Source organism: Octopus bimaculoides, chromosome 26 (genome assembly GCF_001194135.2).
Source record: "Octopus bimaculoides isolate UCB-OBI-ISO-001 chromosome 26, ASM119413v2, whole genome shotgun sequence".
Lineage (NCBI taxonomy): Eukaryota > Metazoa > Mollusca > Cephalopoda > Octopoda > Octopodidae > Octopus > Octopus bimaculoides.
In genome coordinates this window covers 10,469,820-10,493,768 of record NC_069006.1, presented here as the reverse complement: position 1 = coordinate 10,493,768, position 23,949 = coordinate 10,469,820, and the positions used below count along the sequence as shown (strand labels likewise).

At 40.2% G+C, this 23,949-nt stretch overlaps 1 protein-coding gene and 1 long non-coding RNA gene across 3 annotated transcripts in view; one reads left to right on the top strand and one right to left on the bottom strand.

Annotated features, from left to right (window-relative positions):
• Positions 1–21,925, top strand: part of LOC106883366 (protein RCC2) — a 39,948-nt gene extending 18,023 nt beyond the window's left edge. For both annotated transcript variants that reach the window (XM_052977043.1, XM_014934354.2), the window contains exons 2-12: positions 1,838–2,034; positions 4,981–5,071; positions 6,564–6,704; positions 8,419–8,550; positions 10,206–10,294; positions 11,956–12,070; positions 13,368–13,534; positions 16,050–16,230; positions 18,070–18,175; positions 19,755–19,827; positions 20,711–21,925. In XM_052977043.1, coding sequence (XP_052833003.1) covers positions 1,897–2,034; positions 4,981–5,071; positions 6,564–6,704; positions 8,419–8,550; positions 10,206–10,294; positions 11,956–12,070; positions 13,368–13,534; positions 16,050–16,230; positions 18,070–18,175; positions 19,755–19,827; positions 20,711–20,884 — 1,407 coding nt within the window. In that variant the 5' untranslated portion in view covers positions 1,838–1,896 and the 3' untranslated portion in view covers positions 20,885–21,925. The remainder of the gene's footprint in view (positions 1–1,837; positions 2,035–4,980; positions 5,072–6,563; positions 6,705–8,418; positions 8,551–10,205; positions 10,295–11,955; positions 12,071–13,367; positions 13,535–16,049; positions 16,231–18,069; positions 18,176–19,754; positions 19,828–20,710) is intronic.
• LOC128250924 (uncharacterized) overlaps positions 19,923–23,949 on the bottom strand; it is an 11,287-nt gene continuing 7,260 nt past the window's right edge. Inside the window, exon 2 of the long non-coding RNA XR_008266862.1 lies at positions 19,923–21,343. This is a non-coding gene — a long non-coding RNA (uncharacterized LOC128250924). The remainder of the gene's footprint in view (positions 21,344–23,949) is intronic.

The window sequence follows — 23,949 nt, the reverse complement described above, 5'->3', positions numbered from 1 at the left end:
AGATAGATAGATAGATATCTTGTTTCAGTAATTTGACTGCAGCCATGCTGGAGCACCGTCTTGGGTGGTTTTAACCGAACAAATCGATCCCATGGCTTTTTTAAAGCCTGGTACTTATTTCATTGGTCACTTTCGTCAAACCGCTTATCTTATAGGGACGTAAACACACCAACACCGGTTGTCAAGCAGTGATGCGGGACAAACACTATATATATACGACGGGCATCTTTCAGTTTCCGTCTACCAAATCCACTCATAAGGCTTTGGTCGGTCCGAGGCTATAGTAGAAGACACTTGCCCTAGGTGCCACGCAGTAGGACCGAACCCGGGTCCATGTGGTTGGGAAGCAAGCTTTTTACCGCACAGCCACGCCTGCACCAAAATTTCTATATATGTAAAACATTCTGCATTGTTATTTCCCTTTTCTACCTCTATACTACAATGCTTCAAGCTAACTATGGCGGCGTCTTTTTTAGTAGTTTGTTTCTCAACCAAATTGTTTTGGGTTCGATCCCACTGTGCAGCTGGGCTAACGAAATGCCTTGTGTATTTGGTTAGCAGAACCTGAAAGAAGCTGGTCACCTCTGCACGTGTGTATATTCATGTTTCTTGGCATCGTCACTGCTCCCTACTGGTAAACAAATGCTACCGTCATATAGGCGGTGTTGTTCACTTGCAATCTTTTGTGAAAACATGCCCAGCATTGTGCTCTTCGTGTTTCAAGGCCTACGGGCTGGTGACAGGGAGAGCATCCGACCTTAGAAAATCTGCCGCACCAGATTTCACCTGATCTTGGCGAGCATGAGAAAGTGGATGTTGAAATGATTTAGTGATGATTGACACACACATTAGGTACATACATACATGCACCCACATACACACTTTATTTCTGGGTCAACAAGGCTTCCCTTGGTTTTATGCCGAGAGAAATCTCCGTAATTATCTCGCCTGTTACATGGGGAGTTGGTGCTTGTCTCCATCTTTGTTCACCCACAAATAAAGAAATCATTTATCCGCCAATGCGATGTTGAGTACTCATTCCCACTGTTCAATATTAGCGTCTGTATATATATATGTGTGTGTGTATATCCATCTTTGTCCATTATTCCGAGGTGGGACGTGGTGGGTAGAGTCATCACCTCCGTAGTTTTCTAACAGAAGCCTTGTGGCTGGATTCTCAAGAGTGACAGAGATTATGGATGTTATCCGATCATGTATCTCTTTCTTGGTCTACCCCTCTAGATCTACAAGTTGTCTTGGGGTTCTTTCCTACGACAGTCTTATCCAGTGGTTCTCAGCCTTTTTTTTTTTTTTTATCTATGGACCCTCTTCGACTCCCTTTTTGGTCGCTCATAGCTAATTGATGTTTCAAAAAATCTCATATTTTTAGAATTAAATATTATTAGGAATTGCCAAAAAAAAATTTGTCAAGATATTTGGTGTATTTTAGAAGTATTAGCAATTTACTGCGCATAAATTTGAACAAAAAACAATCTTATATGGACCCCGACTAATCACATCCATAATACCAAAGCTGTGACTTCCAAATGCAGAGAAGTAGCAGAGTGACATGGAGAAATCCCTGATCTGCAAGTTCTGTACCCGAGATCCTTCCATTTTGGTTACTTGGTTTTCACGATCGTACACTTCTGGTCATTACTCAACATATATGACCAGGGATGATGATAGGCTCAGAAGCCGAATTGAAGATAGCAAGTTTGAATCTTTTACCAGAGTAATTTTGTCTTTGGGTGTAATTTTCTATCAATTTGGTAGGCATCCTCCATCTAACAAAATGTGTGTTTTTTTTCTTTATTCCTTGTATTCTTTCTCAAAGACCTGTGGCGCTGAAGAATTAGCGGTGAGTTTGCAAAGAGGAAGGAGAATAAAGCAGCAATGCCTCCAAAGAAGAGAATTGGCGATGACGACGCCAGTTTGAATGTGAAAAGACGTCGGAAGAAGAATGGCGAAGACATGGAATTCGGTAACAATTCCACTTTAGATGCAGATTCTGATGATGAAAATTTGGATATTGTAAGTTTAAGATATCTTTTCTTTCTCTCTCTCTTTTATTTGTTTCAGCCCAAAGACTGTGGCCATGCTGGGGCACTGGTGCGTAAATGTGTCTATCTTCTATTGTTTACTTGTTTGGAAGGGTTTTAGTTGAACAAATCAACATTTACCTTTTTTTTTTTCCAAGCTTGTTACTTATTCTATCGGTCTGGTTGTCAAGCAGTGGGTGGGGACAAACGAGTGTGTATGTATATATATATATATATATATATATCTGAAGCTCACTGTGTTGCATCTTCGCTAAGTATCTTCAAAAGCTCCAGTCTGGCCAATGCCTTGTGTGTATAAGTACTGGGGTAGATTTGTTTGGCTTAAACCCTTCAAGGTAGTACCCCAGCATGGCTGCAGTCCAGTGACTGAAACAAGTTAAAGATATACAGTGTGTGGTGAATAAACTGTTGTTTAAATTATGCAAAAATAAAAATAACACTGACATCTCATTTTAACAGGTATATTTACCAAAATTACATAGAAATATCTTGAAATACTAAAGAGTAAATTTATTTACTAAAATCGTCATTGGCTTCAACCACGGCCTCCAGATGATTTCAGAATCTCTTGGAACTCTTCTGGACGGTCTCCTTGTCTAAGTTGGTGAATGCTGGCATAATCTGTAACTTTAGTTCATCTTTGGTGTTACAAGGAGTTTTATTGGTCTCTCACCCCACACATAATAATCAAGGGGGTTGCAGTCTGGGTTCTCTTGATTGTGTGGTGGCATGGTGCAGAGTCCTGTTGCCAGACATAGGGTCTTCCAGTAGCCACCCTCTTGACCCAGGGCAGCACTACCTCCTTCAGGCACTTGATGTATCCTCCGTGTTGAGTCTGATGTCATGTGGGAAGATGAATAGAGGCATAATGTCGCCATCACTAGTGATCACTCTAAACACCAGGATGTTGATTGGATGTTTGATTTTTATCACTCTTGGTGCATGTCCTCAGATTGACACACAAACACTCTGAAATGTTCGTATTGGAGCTACCAGCACGAATGCCAAGCAACAACATGCTGTTTACAAATTTTTGGCAGAGTGGATTGTGTCATGTTGCTGTTTTTTTCACAGACGGTACCCAACTGATCCTACTATACTGTGTAGTCAACAAAAACAATGGCAACAATTTATCCTTTGCACCCTATATATTATATTTTTCTCTCTTTCGTCTTGTCTCTTCAATCTTCTGCCTACTTTTATGAATACAAACTTTGCAATAAATGTGATTTTATCCTCATTATTGGCTCTCACTGTCAGCATATGTTCTGCTATTATTCTTAAACTAGCTTTAAAATATTCATCACAATTTAACATATTGTTTACATCATCAGAATTTTGAAACCTTGAGAGAACATGAAATAATTTGTGGATAAATCCACCGACAGCATCATCTAGATATAAAGCCCCAAAACCCTCTTGGATAGAAATGGTAGAAGGCCTTTGACTTTTTCTATCTAAAAGGGTTTTTAACCCAATATCTATGTTGTTGTTGGGTTTTATTTACTTCAGAGTTTTACAGTTAAAAATAAATGTGTATGTACACTGCTTTATCTATGCAAAGACCCATGTATGACAGATTTGTAAGTCACCTGATCATTTTTTCCTGTCCAAAAATAAGATTGTAGCACAACATGTTGAGCTTTGATAAAGCTACACTAATTTGGTTGTCCAGTAGCAGAATAACAATAGATAAACTCTGGTTTTGATTTTGTTCTACAGATAAGACTTTATGTTTCTTACCTTAAAGTTAAAAAATGATGCGTAATAATGTGTGTACAACAATGAATGTAGTTTCCAAAGACATTCTCTCCTAAGACTGCACCTTCAATAATATTTATGTCAACTTTTACACCGTCTTTAAGATTAAATGCTTCGGTAAAAATACAATTTCAAAAGGAATTATGCATTTTGTGGTTCTCTATAAACTTCCAAAAATCTTAGTTTTGAAAATAATAGTGGAATTTCCAGAGGTGTACCTCTGGAAATTTCACTATTGTGTATAAGTGGAATTATGAATGAAAAGTGGAAGAAGCCTGTGATGTGTATGTTTGTGTGTCTCTTTGTGTTGTTGTCATGTGTTAGTTGTAAATGAGTATCACTGTCATACAAGCAGTGTCCTCAATTTCCAATTTTCTCTGAAAACATGTCTGGCTGTGACTTGGAAATAGATGAGGGTGAGCAACAGCTAGGGAGTCCAGTCATAAAGGATCTGCCTAAGGAAACCTTGTCTGACCCATGCAGACATAGAAGAGTAAGCATTAAAAGGTTGCAGACATGGCTATGGGGTTAAGAAGTTTGCTTTCCAACCATGTGGTTTTGGGTTCAGTCCCACTACATGGACTGCTTTGCGAGTGTCTTCTACAATAGACTTGGGCCAACCGAAGTCTTGCGAGTGGATTTGGTGGACAAACTGTATGAAGCCTACTGTGTGTGCATGTATGGTGTCCTGTTAAAAGCACCCAGTACACTCTGAAGTGTTTGGCATTAGGAAGGGCATTCAGCTCTAGAAACCAAGCCAAAACAGACTGGAACCTAGTGTGGCCCTTGGCCTTGCCAGCACCTGTCAAGGCATCCGACCCATGCCAACAGAGAAAAACGGATGTTAAATGATGATGATAGATGTGTGTTTGTGTCTCTTCTTGACAATATGTGATAGTTGTCAACAAGCTTTGCCATCTTACATAGCCAAGTATTGCTCGTTTCCAGTCTTCCATGAAAAACATTGCCCAACCACGGGGAGGAAACATTGTCTTGCATTTCCTTGATTGGAAAACGGGTGAAGGCTGGCAACACGAAGGGCATCTGGCTGTAGAAAAAAATCTGCCATGACAAATGCTGTGTGGGTTATGCAAGTGTGGAAACATGGACATTATTAAAATGATTTTGATGTTTTGTATTATTACATATTTATCAGAAACTGGAAGGGTCCCTCGTAAATGGAGAAGTGTTGTTTGCTGGTGGTACCAATTGGTGTATGGTTGGACGTAGCCATCTACCTAAAGGAGGTCAGTTTTCTTTCTCTCTTCTTTATATTTTCACAGTCCGATGGACATGCTACTAAAAGCACTCTCTTTCCTTTCTTTCTGATGGCTGTCTCCCCTCTGTAAGCACCCTGTCTCCTCTCTTTGCTATGTCCCTACTCGACACTATTAACGTCACGCTCCACTCTGTGCTTACTGTACTTGCACTCCACTCAGCACTCATTGTTCTACACTCCACCATACACAATCAGTATTACATGCCATTCTACACTCATTAATACAGGATGGGCCAAAAGTTATGCACACAGAATAAGTTCAGTGCGGTCTGAAATTGTCAAAGATAAGCTTCAATTTCTTTTTCATAAAATAAATAAAGTAAAGATGAATCCACATGCACTTTTGCAGGATGAACAAAATGAATAACGAGTAAAATGGCAAATATTCTGGTGCATGACTTTTGGTCCACCCTGTACTAGATCCTTTCTACATTCAGTATCATATTCACCCTATATTGTGCCCTCATGGTGCGGCACTCCAGTGATTATTACCTTTATATTTTATACCAGCGTTTCTCAAAAGGGTTCCCCAAGAAAGAGTGAGATAAGCTAATGCTAATTTCATGATGGTAATATTACTATACAATTAAACCTTGGGAGAGGCTCAAAAAAATATAACAACCATTGGGGATATATATATATATATTGAGTATGTAAACAGTTTGGCTGCTTGTTTCTCTGGAGACTGTCAGAATGATGTAGATGCCTCTGATGTGAGCCCAATAAGGTTTGAAAATCGATTAAGGTTGTTCATCAGTCTGCGGAGAAATGGCTAAAATTTGCCCTGTTTATAATTATGCCATATGTTATAGAAATGTATGCTATTTACGATATTTACCACGTGAACTACAATGAGAAAGATAGTATATAACTTTTTTGTTCAGGGGTTCCTTGTGACCTGTAATTTATTTTAAGGGTTACATAAGGGTAAAATGGTTGAGAAACACTGCTTTATACAGTGTTCTACTCCACTCCACCTCCTTTCTTTACCTTTGTGCCACTAATCCCTCTCACTATCACCATCTGTCCTTTATTCAAGTGCTGGCCCCTCCCATCTTCTGAAGGCATGTGACTTAGCAGTTAGGGAATTTGGCTCACGATCATAAGGTCATGAGTTCAATACCCAGTGGCAACACTATATTTCACATTGCTCTAGTCCACTTAGATGGCAAAAATGCATTGTACCAGTGATTGAAAAGGACCAGTTTTGTCATGCTGAGTCTCCCTGAGAACAACATTAAAAGTACACGTGTCTATGGAGTGCTCAGCCACATGCACATGAATTTCACAAACAGGCTGTTCCATTGATCAGATCAACTGGAACACTTGTATCCGAAAGATACCTCTTCTTATACTTCATTCTTTGATTACAAATCACTCTTGTCACTATGACTAACCCCCCACCAAAAACTATTATGATAATGCTTTAATAAATTTTTTTTTCCCCCTCCTTCCCACAGTGAAGAACGGTGGCGGTCATAACCTATGGGGACCGCATCGTATAGCCAACCTTTGTGGAGTGAGAGTGCGTACAGTGGTCTCTGGCTGTACAGCTTGTCATTGTGTTGTCATCACAGCTGAAGGTCAAGTCATGACTTGGGGTAAGTACCAGTTTTATTTGCGTGTGTGTTCCTGTTTGTGCATCCAGTGAAAAATGGTGTGTTGGGTAACTTAACAGTTTGACAATTAGAGATTAAGAAAATAAGTTTTGGGCAGAACTAAATTCTAGAGTCACTGTATGTGTGTGTGCGCACCAGTGTAAAATGATGTGCCGAGTAACTTAGCAGTTCAACAAACAGAGATCAATAGAATAATTTCTAGGATCAATATGATGAACCTAAATCTCTTAGAACTGATGTTCCACCATGGCTGTAGTCCATCCAACAACTGGATTCCTGCTAAGGAATAAATAAATATATATTTATAGTAACCTGTTTCAGTCATTGGACTGCATCCATGATGAGACACTGCTTTGACGAGTTTTACCTGTTAAGGAATAAATATATATATATATATATATATATATATATATATATATAGTGCCTGTTTTAGTCATTGGGCTGTACCCATGGCTCCGCACTGTTTTGACAAGTTTTAGTGAAACAGATCAAATGACTGAAGCAAGTAAAAAAGAAATTGTGTGTGTATATAGACCACTGGTTTTTAACCTTTTTAATATCTGGTCCAGATCTAAAACCTGGATTATTTCAGGAGGGTCCCCTCCCCCTGCCAAATAAAACCATTCAAAGAAAAATTTATATTTATAGAAGCAAAATTGTCAGGGCTGCCAGAAAGGAGCCACGGTTGGGAAGCACTGGTGTAGACACTTCCAGTCTGCTGCAGGTGTTGTAGAATTGGGCAGTACATTCTACATTTCCTTAGTTCCCCTGGCTGTTGTAAGGTACCAAGTCACTTGAGCATGGTGGACAAATTATTTATCACTAATGCCATTCAAAGTTCTTCTGATACACACATATATATATAACTGAAGGCGCATGGCCCTAGTGGTTAGGGTGTTGCACTCTTAATCACAAGATCATGATTTCAATTCCCAGGCTGGGTGGTGTGTTGTGTTCTTGAGCAAAACACTTCATCTTGCATTGCTCTGCAATCACTTTGACACCTGACGCGTGGCACACCGTGCAGCTGGAGAGGACGAACTAATGGGTGGCACGAGCATTTGCTCATTATAAACAAATCATTTCTGCATGTTGGTCAGCAAAAGCTGAATGCTCATTGGTTGTCTTTGACAGGGCAGTCCATCATGATATATATGTGGGCTGTGTGGTAAGTAGCTTGCTTACCAACAACATGGTTCCAGGTTCAGTCCCACTGCATGGCACCTTGGGCAAGTGTCTTCTACTATAGCCTCGGGCCGACCAAAGCCTTGTGAGTGGATTTGGTAGACGCAAACTGAAAGAAGCCCGTTATATATATATATATATATATATATATATATATATATATATATATATATATATATATATACATGTATATATATATATGTATGTGTGTGTGTCTGTGTTTGTCCTCCCAACATCATTTGACAACCAATGCTGGTGTGTTTACGTCCCCGTAACTTAGCGGTTCGGCAAAGAGACCGATAGTATAAGTACTAAGCTTACATAGAATAAGTCCTAGGAGTCAATTTGCTCGACTAAAGGCGGTGCTCCAGCATGGCCACAGTCAAATGACTGAAACAAGTAAAAGAGTATTTCTTTCCTGTTTGTTTAATTGTTGCTCTGTGTGGTGGGCTTTCTAATGTATTTTCTTCTCTCTACACTTCTGTAACGTGAATCCCATTGTCTTCGTTAGGTCGCAATGAAAAGGGCCAGTTAGGCCACGGAAATGATATCCGCAAAGATATTCCCACCGTGGTTGAAAGTTTAGCCAACGATGTGATCATTGATGCTGCTTGTGGTAAGAACCACACCCTTTTCCTAACAGGTGAGTTATTCATTAACCCTTTAACATTCAGATTACTCTGTCAAAAGTAATGCTTATTTATTCACATTGTTTTGGAGCTCATCAAGCATTGTCTTGTAGCTTTGAGATTTTGGTAAAGTAACTGTTTACTTCTGAGAATGATATTGTAGGATTGGTGTGAGAGGCCAGATCTGGCCAGTTTAAACATTAAATGAATAGAATATTTTGGCTGGTTTAAATGCCTAATCCTTTAGCATTTAATCCAGCCTTATCTGGCCAAAATACTCTACTCGTTTTGCATTTGAACTGGCCAGATCTGACCTCTCACACCTACCCTACGATGTCATTTTGAACATAAACGATCACATCGTCGATAATGCAGGATGAAGTCGAGACAATGTGAATAAGCATCACATTTGTCAGAATAATCTGAACACTAAGGGGTTAAGTGTTGAACATTTTAAATATCTGTCCTTGGATTTGAACTAGGGACCTTAATGTCTGGTCTAAGAGGTTTATAGCTTCCTAAACCACTAAGCCAATGTGGCATGTACATTCTAAAGAGTTCCAATTGCCAGGAAAAATTTTTGGGAACCTTTCACCCACCCATTCTCTGATTCCTGAAGATAAAGTGTATTTTCTACCACTACAACCTCTACTTAGCTGAATCCGCTAACAACCAACCTACTCTGTGTTCTTTGACACTCCCTAGATTTGGAACTAAATTCTGTCCCCTTTAAGTTGTAACACATGTATGTGCACACCCAGCATACAAAAGACATGAACATACATTAATATCGACATGAAAGATCATTTGGCTAAAATATTATAATTAATTTTGTGTTTTTATGGCTGAAGTATACGAGGTATCTGGAAGCATTGTCTTAAGGTAACCCTTCAGCATTCAGATTAACCTGTCAAATGTAATACCTATACACATTAGTGGTGGTGGTAGTAGTAGTAGCATGGCAGTATGCATTGTAACAGTGCATTTGCTGCACTCAAAATTTGTTGGTGATTCTCTCGTCTTGGCAGATATGATTATTTTTAAAATGACACTGTAAGGTAGGTGGGAGAGGTCACATCTGACTGGTTTAACCCTGAAGCATTCAGATTATTTTGTCAAATGTAATGGTTATTTATTCTCATCGTTTTCAATAATCATGTGTTATCTTGTAAAAATCATGCCAAAACTGACCTCACCTGTGCTGGTGTCCGGTGAAAAGCACTCAGTCCACTCTGCAGAGTGGTTGGTGTTAGGAAGGACATCAGCTATAAAAACCCTGCCCAAAACAGACACAACAGCCTCGAGTAGCCTTCTACATGGCTGGCTCCTGTCAACTGTCCGACCCATGCATGCATGGAAGACAGACGTATGATGATTGTTTATTTTTAGAATGACATTCTAGGGTAGGTGTGATGGATGGGATCAAGTTGATTTGAGAGTAAAACAAGCAGAATATTTGAACTGGAAAGGGCCAGTTTAAATGCTAAAGGGCTTTGGGGAGACAACATCCTTTACAGGACAGGAAACGTTTTTTTCTCTTTTAGCAATTGTCCCCGTATTTCTGCTGAAATGCATTGCATTCGTTTCAATTAATTATATAAAATAATATTCCCCTCCCTTTTGCCACTGTATTTTAAAATTTTTTCATGGTTATTTTTCTTTTTTCTAGAGAGAGGTAAGGTTTATGCTTGCGGAGACAATAAGATGAGCCAACTTGGTATTGGTCACCAGAGTCCTTGTGTACCAACCCCTGTCAGAGTGAGTATTCATTGGATTTATGGTCTTGTTCTGGAATACATGTAGCCTCATTTATCACTGTGAATGCACCTGGCTTAATGGTTTTGGCTGACAATCGTATGGCTGTGAGTTCCATTCCCAATGGTGCATTCTGAACTTGTCCCACTCAGCAACGGTGAATTGTACTTGTCATTCAAAAGGGCCAGCCTTGTCACACTTTGTGTGAATCTCCCAGAGAACTATTTAAGGGTGCACAGGTCTGTGGAGTGCTCAGCCACTTGGATGTTTATTTCACAAGCAGGCTGTTCTGGAGATTGGTTGAACTGAAACCTCTGTTGTAACTGGCACAGTCAAGCATTCATCATTGATCTGGGATAATAAAGTATATGCAGTTGTGAACCATGTTATGCTTATTATGCATTGATCTGTGGTAACATGGGTTATTGACCTGTCAAGGATTCTGGTTGTACTGCAAAAATGCTCTCCAGCGATGACCTCCAATGCTGAGCCACCCAGAATGCATTGATCATTGGTTGGGTGTCCATGGTTGTGCTGCAAGGCTGCATATTTTTTCATACGGATCTATATACTTGTACCCGTCAGCATGATGTCACTGAACAGAGAAAATACAAAAGCACTTCATCGTCATCATATGTCTGCTTTCCATACTGGCATGGGTTGGACAGTTTGACTGGAGGCTGGCAAGCCAGAAGGCTGTACCAGGCTCCAATCCGATCTGGATGCCCTTCCTAATGCCAGCCACTCTGAGAGTGTAGTGGGGACTTTTTACGTGCCACCGGCACAAGGGCCAGTCAGGCTGTACTGGCATCAACCACGCTCGATTAGTGCTTTTTACATGCTACTGGCACGGGACCAGTCAGCCGGCACTGGCATTGATCACACTCGAATGGTGCTTTTTACGTGCCACCAGCATGGGGAGCCAGTCAGACGCAGCACTGGCAATGATCACGCTCGAATGGTCTTTGGACGTGTCACTGGCACGGGTGCCAATCAGGCAATGATTGAGACAAGGTGGACAATCAAGAAAATGTGTGAAGATGGAAACTTTGCTGTTGCAGGCCATGGCTTTGATATCAATGGATCTGCCATTCCATTTACAAAGTACATGGAAATGATTAATTTGTGTTTTGGGAGGAACGAAACCCCTGGGATAAATGAGAATAGATGTATTTTGTTGCCATATTAACATTTCTGTTGAAATCTGTTGCCTTTGGTTCTGTTAGTTTTGAATTTAGCAGTTCCCCTGTCAATAAGGGTAGGTTCTTCTGCTTGTTGATGTTCAATGTCAGTTCAGTTAAACTTGAACCCTTCAGCATTCTGATTACTCTCTCAAATGTAATGCCTATTTATTCACAATGTTTTGAATTAATCATGCATTATTTTGAAGCTTTGAGATTTTATTGTTATTGATGTGATTGTTTATTTTTAGAGTGACATTGTAGGGTAGGTGTGAAGAACCAGATCTGACTGGTTTGAACATAAGACAGGTAGAATATTTGGGTTGGATGTGGCCAGTTTAAACACTGTAGGGTTGAACTGTAGAGATCTGAGTAGTTTCAACCAGCTTATGATGGCCAAGGGCACTGCCCCCCCCCCTTCTTCCATAATTTACCAGATCAAAGCTTAGCTAACCCACCTTTTCTTTATTTTCCTTGATACAGATCCATTACAAAGGTCCACCAGTGCGGAAAGTAGCCTGTGGCGCAGAGTTCAGTATGATAGCTGACATACGCGGTAACCTGTATTCCTTTGGATGTCCAGAACATGGTCAGCTAGGTAAGTTTTGTGTCTCGGCAGAGCCAACATAGCATAGGAAGTGGGACAATGCCAGGTTAAATACTCTGCAGGTTCTTTTTAGTTTCAACCATTTTAGGTTCTGGGCTGGGGTTTTGACTTGTGTATTTTGGTTTATGTGGGAGCGCGGCTGAAATGTGGTGCTGGGTGCATAAACAATGGCCAGTGTTGTTTGTTTCAAGTTCTCCATATTAACATGTCTGGACTGTTTGTTCAACAGACTTCTGGAGTTAGTGATACAAAGGGCATCCAGTTGTAGAAAATTCAGACCCAACATGCTTCCTTCCATCTGACCTTTGCAAGCATGGTAAAGTGGACATTAAAATGATGTTGATACAATTACTCTCTTTACATACGTATATTGGGTTGGCCAAAAAGTTTGGTTTTTTTGTTGACACTAAACTCCAAGCACTCTGTGCATGTGCACTCATTATTGTCTCTTTAATGGAGTTCAAATCAAACTGGTGGCAAGACAGGTTGTGTTTTGTGTATTTGGGATCACCTTAAAAATGGAGAGGCAACATGAGCGTCATTGACCAGTCAATGCCTTTCTTTTTTTATTTTAAAAAAGGCACAAAAGGAGCGGAAACCTGCAGGAACGTAACTGCTTGCACGGAGAGGGTAATGTTACAGAATGTGTCCTAGAAGTAGTTTTTATAACTGACTGATGGGGGAATTTTTCAGTCCTTACTCTGGCCAGCTAACTGTGATTAACAATGATAGAATGAAGGAATTAGTTAGCACCAACCAGGATAATTGCAGATATTCCCCAAATATCCAAATCAAATGTTGAAAACCATCTGCATCAGCTTGGTGTTTGGGTCCCATATCAATTGGTTGAGGCTAACCTCATTCAGTGGATCAGCAATTCATTGCAGAAATTTGAAGCAAACAGTTTTTTGGTGACAAGGGGCATACAATGGATTGTCTATAGCAACATGAAACTGAATTGAGTATAGGGGAAGTGCAGTCAACTACCATAAACAACCTCCAAAGCAGGACCTTACCCGAAGAATTTGGTAGAATTGGAAGGGTGTTGTCTTTTACAAGTTTCTTCCCACGAACAGGACCATCAATTCAGACACATGCTTGAGTTTGATCAACCCTGGCTGGGTCACCCTGGGTGAGGGTGTCCGATGTTGAAAGATCTAAAACATCTAATGCACCCAGAAAACATAACGTTTATGTGTCCTAGGTGCTTCACTGGATGATGTATGGGAAAACTATGTATATATATATACATAAATAATGTTCTCTCTCCATCTGTTTCTTTCAACAGGTAACAATTCTGATGGAAAATACTTTGTAACCAGCAATAAACTGTCGTTCAAGTGTGAACTGGTGCCAAAGAAACTTCATGTGTTTATTGAGAAGACAAGAGACGGCCATGTCATTCCTGTCACTGATGTGGAAATTAGAGATGTTTGCTGTGGATTGAATCACACGGTAAGGTTCATTGCTCCTCTCTCTGCGCGCACACACACACACACACTGTATTATATGTGTGTGTTTGTGTATGAATCTATTTCCATAGGTACGAGCATGTCCAAGGTGAGTGCCTTCCATTATCGCTGTGGGCTGACCAAAGCCTTGTGAGTGGATTAAGTTGAAAGAATTCCAGAATCCCATTGTGTGTGTGTCTCTTTGTATTCATCCCCAACCAGTGATTTGTGTTTACGTCTCCATAATTTAGAACTTTGACCAAATAGAATAAGTGTCAGGTTTCAAAAATAATTACTGGGGGTCGGTTCCTTCAACTAAAATTCTTCAAGGCAGTGCCCCAGCATGGCCGCAGTCTAACGACTGAAACAAGAAAAAGACGAAAAGATGTGAATGTATATAGCAGAGAAATGTTACTCATGATGTGGTTGTTTCAGTAACTTTTTCTGCTCTGTACACTGTGTGATAGATTCATACATACGTGTGTAGATAGCAGATGTTTTGCGCTGTTGATGTTTTTTAGTTCATCGTCTTATCGACAATATTCTGCTTTTGGGGGGTCATTTTTGGCGTAGCAAATAGTGTTATTTGCATGTGTAAGCTGGGCATGGGATTTGGTCGTCTCTTAACCAGTTGATTTTATTGAGGGAGGTAATTCCGTATGGCAAAGTTGCAAGGGAGATAACTCCATGAAATCTAGAACGCGAGGCAGTTGGGACGAAACTAATGGAATATAACGTGGCTGTGGGGTTAAAGAGCGCCCTTTGCAATCTCGTCCCAATGCGTAAAACCATGGGCAAGTGTCTTCTATTATATCCCCAGGCTGACTAATTCCTTGTACGTGGTTTTGGGGTCCTGTCGTGTACGCATTTGTGCCTTCGTGTTTGTCCCCTCTTCCTTGGTAACGGGTGTTGGTTTGAGTCTCTAATTTAGCAGCTTGGTAAAAACGACTGAAACAGCTCGAACCCGGCATTTTTCTGTCGAATAAAAACTCTTCAAAGCTGTACTCCAGCATGGCTGCAGTCCAATGACTGAAACGGAGGATAAAATATACTGCCAGTAGTAAATAAAAGATACAGCAGCTGTCAACTGGGGTTTATAGAAAAAGGTTATAAATCTAGGTCTTTGTCTTCTTGTAATCGTCATATTAAAGCATTAAGCTGGCACTTTTGTTGGTATGGCATTCTACTACTTAGAAGAATATCTTCAGGGTCTTAATGTTGTGAGTTCTTTGTCATTTTGTCAGGTTCGATAAAATAAATACCAGTTGACTACAGGGGAGGGGGTTGATAATAACTGACGAGTCCACTCCCCCCAAAATTTCTGGCCTCGTGTTTATTGTAGGAAGGATTGTTATTATTGAGGCAGAGTCGTTAGCATGCTGGGTGAAATGCTGAGTAGTATTTCGTCTGCCGTTACGTTCTGAGTTCAAATTCCGTTGGAGTCGACTTTGCCTTTCATCCTTTTGGGTGGGGTCAATAAAATTAGTACCAGTTGCGCACTGGGGTTGATGTGATCAACTTAATCCCTTCCCCCCTAATTTCAGGCCCTGTGCAGAATCATCAGTGCATCAGAAAAAATGCCAAGCAGCATTTCTTCCAGCTCTTGACATTCTGAGTTCCAATTCCACCAGGGTTATCTTTGGCTTTCCTTTTTTTTGTGGGGTGGGGTGAAATAAGTACCTGTCAGGTACTGGGGCTCAATGTAAATGACATCCTCTTCCCATCAAGATTGCTGGCTTTGTGCCAAAAAGTAGAAAGAAATATTATTATCTAAAAAAAATAAAAGCAGAGACGTGGCTTAGTGGTTAGGGTGATGCACTCATGATTGCAAGATCGTGCTTTCAATTCCCAGACCGGGTGATGAAGTGTTTTGCTCATGACCATAATGCATCTCACATTGCTCTTTGATTACTTTGACACCTGATGTGTGTTGAGTCAAGTGAGATCATTGTCGTGGCCGATGCCAGTACCACCTGACTGGCTCCGGTGCCGGTGGCACGTAAAAAGCATCATTCGAGCTTGTTTGTTGCCAGTACCACCAAACTGGCCCTCATGCTGGTGGCACGTAAAAAGCTCCCACTACACTCGGAGTGGTTGGCATTAGGAAGGGCATCCAGCTATGAAAAGCTTGCCGGCCCTCAGTCAAACCGTTCGACCGATGCCAGCATGGAAAGTGGATGTTAAACGATGATGATGAGTGAAGCTAATGCGTGACCTGCATTTGTGCAAGTTGTTCAGTAAGAGCTGAGCACTTGTACATTATCTTCAACACGGAGGCCCATCATTATTAAGGCAAAATGATTAGCTTGCAGGCTGAAATGCTTACCGGCATTTCATCTGAGTTAAAATTATGTTGGGGTCGATTTTGCCTTTCATCCCTTTGGGGTTAATGAATTAAGTACCAGTTGAGCACTGGGGTCCATTTAATCGACTTACTTCTGTCTCCAAATTGCTGGCCTTGTGCTAAAATTTGAAATCGTTATTATTACTATTATTATTATTTATCTTATTTTCTGCAGGTAGCACTTGATTCCAAAAAACGGGTGTTCACGTGGGGTTTTGGTGGCTATGGACGATTAGGGCACTCGGAACCAAAGGACGAGTTTGTGCCACGGCACCTGAAATTCTTTGATGGACCAAACCGAGGTGCAACCCAGATATTTTGCGGCTCAACATTTTGTCTTGCTGTCAATGAATTAGGTGAGTTTATTTGCCATTTTTCCAGTCACACTACTTTGCTATACATTTGTTTCTCTAGGTGCAGCCATGGCTGTGTGGTTAAGAAACTCACTTTGCAATTGTATGGTTCTAGGTTCAGTCCCACTCTGTAGCACCTTGGGGACGTGTCTTCTTCTATAACAATGGACTGCCAATGTCTGTGTGCTAGTCTTTGTGTTTGTCCATCCCACTAGACAACTGGTACCTCCATAACTTAGTGGTTCACCTAAAATACTTCAAGGCAGTGCCCCAGCATGGTCGCAGTCCAATGATTTAACCCTTTAGCATTTAAACTGGTCATATCCAGCCAAATTATTCCACATGTTTTATGCTGAAACTGGCCAGATCTGGCCTCTCACACCTATCTTATAATGTCATTCTAAAAATAAACACTCAACATCAAAATCTCAAAGTGACAAGACAATGCTTGATTAATTGAAAACAATATGAATTTATAAGTATTACATTTGACAAAAATCTAATTATAATTCTGCTTGTCGGTCCGTTACTTAGCCAGTCTGTAACGCTTGCATGTGATTAATTGAAGGGAAAGGCGAAGAGGGAGAGTGTTGTGCAGAAAGTATGAACAACCATCGTTCGATACAGACATAACATTTGTTATGCTTTCAGGTTTTTTTTTTTTTTTTTGTTAAAGTTTTCCAAAATAACCCAATAAGTTTACCATTAATTCCTTAAAATATTTATGGGTCCTGCTGGTCTGAATACTAAAGGGTTAAGCATTTAGGTAAACAGTTAAAGATTAAAAGAGTTTATTCTTTTATATTCTCAGCCAAAGGAGTAAGAGTAGTGAAAATCATACTGCTTCACCAGTAATCTGTGGTTGGTGTAGTGTGTTGGGTAACTAGAAGCGAGAAAGAAACCATGGGTTATTGCTGATCAAAGTAGTGATTTAGCTATGAGCCTTCTTTTGTTGGACTGTGGCCATGCTGGGATACTCCTTTGATGAGATTTAGTCAGACTAATCGTCTTCAACACTTAATTTTATGTCTCTCTTTTTTTTTTTTTACTCTTTTATTTGTTTCAGTCATTTGACTGCGGCCATGCTGGAGCACCGCCTTTAGTCGAGCAAATCGACCCCCAGGACTTATTCTTTGTAAGCCTAGTACTTATCTTATCGGTCTCTTTTTGCCGAATCGCTAAGTTACGGGGACGTAAACACACCAGCATCGGTTGTCAAGCGATGGTGGGGGGACAAACACACATACATACACATATATATATACATATACGACGGGCTTCTTTCAGTTTCCGTCTACCAAATCCACTCACAAGGCTTTGGTCGGCCCGAGGCTATAGTAGAAGACACTTGCCCAAAGTGTCACGCAGTGGGACTGAACCCGGAACCATGTGGTTGGTAAGCAAGCTACTTTCCACACGGCCACTCCTGCACCTGTCTGGTACTTGTTTTTTTTTTTTCCATCTGCTTTCCTGAACTTCTAAGTTGCTGCGATGTAAACCAGCCTCTTCCAGTTATCAAACTAACCCAAAGACTCATGCACACCACATATCTCTATTTATGATGGGCTTCCAATGTTCTGTTGACCTCATGTACTCATGAGGCATTGGTCAACTTGAGGCTTTAGTAAAAGACAATCCCTACTAATTGCCATGCTGTGGGATTGAACCTAAAACTACGTAGTTGCAAAGTGAGCTTCTAAACCACGCAACCATTCTGTGCCCAGGGTCTTGTTATATTTTATTGTTTCTGAAACTGGAGGCTATTCTCTTTTACTCCTTCAATCACTAAATCAGTCAATTACATTCTGCACCTTTTTTTCTTTCTCACTTTCTTGTTTGCAGGTAGCCTGTATTTCTGGGGTCAGACAAAATCAACAGGTGAGGCCTCCATGTACCCAAAACTGGTTCAGGACTTATCAGGATGGAGAGTGAGAAGTGTTGGCTGCTGGTCAGTTTACTTTTTTCTCTCTCTTTTTTCTTTTATGTTTGTGTATGTAATAGATTATGGTCTGTGGTGGTTTTATTGTCTGAAGCAGGAGTTCTTAACCAACCATTTATTATCTATGACCCCTTTCGATTACTACTTTATTCTGGTGGTCCCCTATCGCCATTTGATGTTTAAAAACTAGTTTTATAGAAACTTGTTTCAAAATTCCTATTTTGTTTTTCCCACATTAACTTATGTAGTTTGAACTTCATAAAATGCTGAGAAAGAAACCTGGCTCTTTCTTGCAGAATTTTTTCAGGGGCTCTTAAAATACTATTGTGCATCCCTAAATTACTGTATTGTTGCATGGACCCCAGTTGAGAAGCACTGGTCTAGCTGATTGCTATGCTGGTCTTATTGTGTAGGTGGTGGTTGTGGTGGTCTTTCTTATTACCTAGAGGATAGTGGTCTTACTGTCTAGTTGATACCTATTATGGTCTCATTGTGTAGGTTATGGTTATGATGGTTTGAGTATATTGGTGATGACTACGATATATTGTTTAGTCCCATGTCAGCCTTGACTGAGCCATGTCCCATCTCAATTTTCTCCCGGCACTGTGTATCTGGCACTACATTAGCCAATATCTTACTTCCCTTTCAAGACAGAGAGGTATTATTCAAATGAGATTTACCTGCAGTTTCTAGCTGGCTGAGTGACCACACATAGACTCCCTCACTCCGCATAATCATCAACTTCTGGACATTACTGTATCATTACCAGTACCAAAAACTGGTTCAGGACTTATCAGGATGGAGAGTGAGGAGTGTTGGCCGCTGGTCAGTTTACTTTTTTCTTTTTCTTTCCCTTTCTGGTGATGATTACGATGGCATATGTTGTTTAACCCCAGGTCAGCCCTGACTGAGCAGGCCTATGATCAAAGGTATTTTAGCCATGTTCATTCCCTTCCACCCTTCTCCCAGCTCTGTGTATCTGGGACTATTTTAGCCACTATCCCTTTTAAGACAGAAGGGTATTATTATTCAATAGATTTGCCTGCAGTTTCTATCTGGCTGAGTGACCACACATAGGCTCCCTCACTCAGCATCAGCATCATCATCATCATCAACTTCTGGACATTACTGTCTTAAGGCCTAGGACTTCTAGGGCCTGTTACCTGGTTTCCATGGTTCATAGGTGAGCAAAGATCATCACATCACCCCTGAACGAGATGCCAGTCTGTTGCAGAGTTACTCTTTAACAACTAAATAAACTGAAGCAACATGAAATGAAATGTGTTTTACTCAAGAACACAACAATGCATTGTCCAGTCCAGGAATTGAAACCGCAATCTTGCTGTCACAAGTGCAGCACCTTAACCACTACACCACATGCTGCCATTGCTTTCCTCAATGGTTTCCTGAAATACCATTGCATCTCTTGTGTGTAACTTTGAAGGATTTCTCCCTATCTGGTCCAGCCATTCAGTTGACCCATTCATCACCTGCTCTCCTTCCTCCTCGTTACTACAGAACCATGTTTAATATGCTGTGAACTGACTAATGTGGTTGTCTCTCTCTTTTTTTTTTTGCCTGTTTCCAGCAACAAGAGTATTGTGGTTGCTGCTGATGAAAGTGTTGTAAGCTGGGGACCAAGTCCTACATATGGAGAACTGGTATGTGTTGAAAGTTACTAGTTCATTAGTTTAGTACTTTGACTAACCAACTCTTTTGGTACCATATTTCGGTTGAAACATAAATGGAGTAGAAATTTTGATGGAAGGTTTTTTATTTAAAACTCTTTAACCCTTTAGCATTTAAACTGGCCATATCTGGGCCAAATATTTCCCCTGTTTTGTTAAAACTGACCAGATCTAACCTCTCACAGTTGCTCTGCAATATCACTCTAAAAATATACAAACACATCAATGAAATTTTGGGGATACAAAATAACCTGTAATCAATTCAAAACAATGTGAATAAATAAGCAATACATCTGACAAAGAAATCTGAATGCTAAAAGGTTAATAATCCTTTTGTTACCATTTTTTATTGAAATGCACTGCTTATGTTTCTTGATTTTAAAAATAATGAAGTTTTGTAAATTAATTTTGTCATTATTAAGAAGCTGGTGTTTGGAACTCAAATCAACATGAAATTTTGATTGAAGGCTTTAATTTAGAACACTTAAATCTGTTTCTTAACCACATTTTTGTTGAAAAACACTTCTCTTCAATTAATTTTTGAAAATATTGAAAAATTTAGCAGATGTGCAACATAAATGAAGGGGAAATTCTGATGAAAGACTCAAATCACTTAAGCACCTTTGGTTGGCCTAGGGTCATAATAAAAGACATTTGCCCAAGGTGCCGTACAGTGGGACTGAACATGAAATTACATGATTGCAAAACCTGCTTCTTAACCACACAGCCATGCCTCTGCCTCTGTTCCTCTCTCTTTTCCTCCTTCCCTTCTCTGTGTCTGTCTATCATTCTCCTCCTCCTATCTTTCATTGCTCATCGGAGGTTTTTTCCCCCTTTTTCTTTTGAATATTTTCAGGGTTACGGAGAAAACAAGCCTCACTCCTCTACAGTGCCGCAGGAGGTCAAGACTTTGGACGGCATCTATATCCATGGCATCGCATGCGGCTACGGCCACTCCCTCTACCTGGCGCGGGCGGACACCGAAGCCAACAGACAGAAACTGGAACGATTGCCAGTCTTCTCACCATAATATCACCAAACCCCACTCGGCCCACTTTCTCTTCTAGCTCCTCCCCCTCCACTTACCCCCCCTCCTCTCCAATTTTCATTATACCTCTTCCACCCCTTCCCACGTCCTCACTATATCCTCCTCTTCTATTTCCTCTTCACGTCATATAATTCCATTTTGCCTTCCATTTATCCAAAGTCAGTTATTTTCATCTGTTCCATTCACCTAATTTTTTTCATTCATTTTATTATTATTATTATTATTATTATTATTATTATTATTATACTTGATGGCAAGGTGGCAGAATCATAACCACGCTGGACAAAATGCTTAGTTGCATTTTATCTGTCTTTACGTTCTGAGTTCAAATTCCGCCAAGGTCGACTTTGCCTCTCATCCTTTCAGGGTCAATAAAACAAGTACCAGTTGTGCACTGGGGTTGATGTAATCGACCGATCCACTTCCAGCCTAGTGTCAAGTCTATAATACAAAGAAAGAATTATTACTTTTTTTATTATTATTATTATTATTATTATTATTATTATTATTATTATTATTATTATTATTATTATTGTGGCAAGCTGGCAGCATCATTAGCACAAAATGCTTCGCAGCATTTCACCCGTCTTTACATTTTGGGTTCAAATTCCACCAAGGTCGACTTTGCCTTTCATCCTTCCAGGGGTTCATAAAATAAGTACCAGTTATGCACTGGGGTCGATGTAATCAACTTACCCCCTCCCCCAAAATGTCAGGCCTTGTGCCTTTAGTAGAAAGGATCATTATTATTTTTATTAGTAATGATATTTCTGAATTCAAAACCTGCTGGGGGGTGCGGGGGTTCAATAAAATGAAGTACCAGTTAAATACTGGGGTTGGTATTGTGATCGGCTAATCTCCCCCTCCCGCTGCTCTTCAACATTTGCTGGCCTTGTGCCTAAATGAGAAACCATTATAATCATCATCGTCATCATCAGACTGTTTTACCAATTGCATCTATCTACCACTCTGATGATGATACTGTTTATGAATCCTTGTGACAAATAAAAGACATAATTGTTATTAGTATTATGACATTATTATTACTATTACTGTTATAATCATCTTCATCACACAGTGTAACAGATTGCTAGAGTCTGTAGAGCATCAAAAATATACACCCAATGAGGGTATACATTAACCTAAGATTATTCTGGGGTTTTTTTTTTTTATATATTTTCATTCCTTTACTTGGAACATGAATTGGAAGGGATACCGTAAAGTACCAGTCATTCATTTAACCCTTAATTGGGGGGGGGGGCTAGTAGGTCAAGATTTTTAACTCCTTCCTTGCACCTGTACCAAATTTGTGCCCTTGAGTGCTCGTCATTTATTGTTCTTATTAACATGACAACGAGCTGGCAGGATTGTTAGTGCAGCAGAGAAAATGCTTGGCTGTGTATCGTCCATTATTTACATTCGACGGATATTTGTCCTCATCTTGTTTGTTGTTAACACAACGTTTCGGCTGATATATACCCTCCAGCCTTCATCAAGATGAGAGCAAATATCCGTCAAATGTAAATAATGTACATAATTCCTCGTCTCTGAAATCTAGGAAAAGCATTTCATCCGTCTTTACGTTTTGAGTTCAAATTCTGCCGAGGTTGACTTGTCCTTTCATCCTTTTGGGGTTGATGAAATAAGTACCAGTTGGGTTCTGGTGGTCGATGTAATTGACTGTTCCCCTCCCCCAAAATTCTAAGCTATGTGCCTACAAGGGAAAGTGCATAAGGAGACAGTGAACTGGCAAGAATTGTTAACATGCTGGACAAAATGCTTAGTAGCGTTTCGTCCGGAATTTAAATTCTGAGTTCAAATTCCATCAAGGTTGACTTTACCTTTCATCCAAATAAATACCAGTGGAACACTGGGGTTCATGTCACTGACTAACCCCTGCCCTACGAATTACAGGCTTTGTGCCTAAAATATAAAAAAAGATAATTATCAAGGCAGAGTCGTTAGCACGCCAGACAAAATGCTATGTAGCATTTCTCCTAGCTCTTTGCCTTTCCTCCTTCCAGGATTGATATAATGAGGTACCAGTCGTGTACTGGGGTTGATGGCAGTCAACAGACCCCTCCCCTCAAAACTGCTTGTCTGTTAGGAAAGTTTGAAACCATTACTACTATCATTGTAGTGGGTAGAATTGTTAGTGTTGTCAGACGAAAATGCTCAGCACCAGTTTCTTGTGTTCTGAGTTCAAATACTGCTGAGGTCAGTTTTGTCTTTCATCCTTTCAGGGTTGATGAAATAAAGCACCAGTTGAGCTCTGGGGTCAATGTAATCAGCTTGCCTCCATCCTTCTCAAACTACAGGTCTTCTGCCAAAATTTGAAACCATTATTGTTAGCACGCCAGGCAAAATGCTTTGCAGCCTTGCTGCTGTCTTTACGGTCTGAGTTCAAATTCTGCCAAGGTCGACCTTGCCTTTCATCCTTTTGGGGTCGATAAATTAAGTACCAATGAAACACTGGTCTCAATATAATCAACTTGTGGCCAAATTTGAAACCATTATTATTATTTTTGTTGTTGTTGTTGTGGTGGTGAACTGGCAGAACTGTTAGCACTTTAGGCAAAGTGTTTTGCGACATTCATCTATCTTTGTTCTGGAGTTGATAAATTAAGTACCAATTACACACTGGGGTCAATGTAATCGACTAGCCCCCTCCCACCAAGTTTCAGGCTTTGTGCCTATAGTAGAAAGGATTATTATTATTAAGGTGGTGAGCTGGCAGAATCGTTAGCATGCCGGGCGAAATGCATAGCAGTATTTTTGTCTGTCTTTATATTCTGAGTTCAAATTCCACCGAGGTCAACTTTGCATTTCATCCTTTCAGAGTTGATAAATTAAGTACCAGTTACACACTGGCGTTGATTGAATCGACTTGTACTCCCCCAATGGCTGCCTTTATGACAAAATTTGAAATTATTATTATTATTGTGGTGAGCTGGCAGGATCGTTAGCATGCTGGCCAAAATGCTCAGTGGCATTTTGGCTGTCTTTATGTTCTGAGTTCAAATTCCGCCAAGGTCGACTTTGCCTTT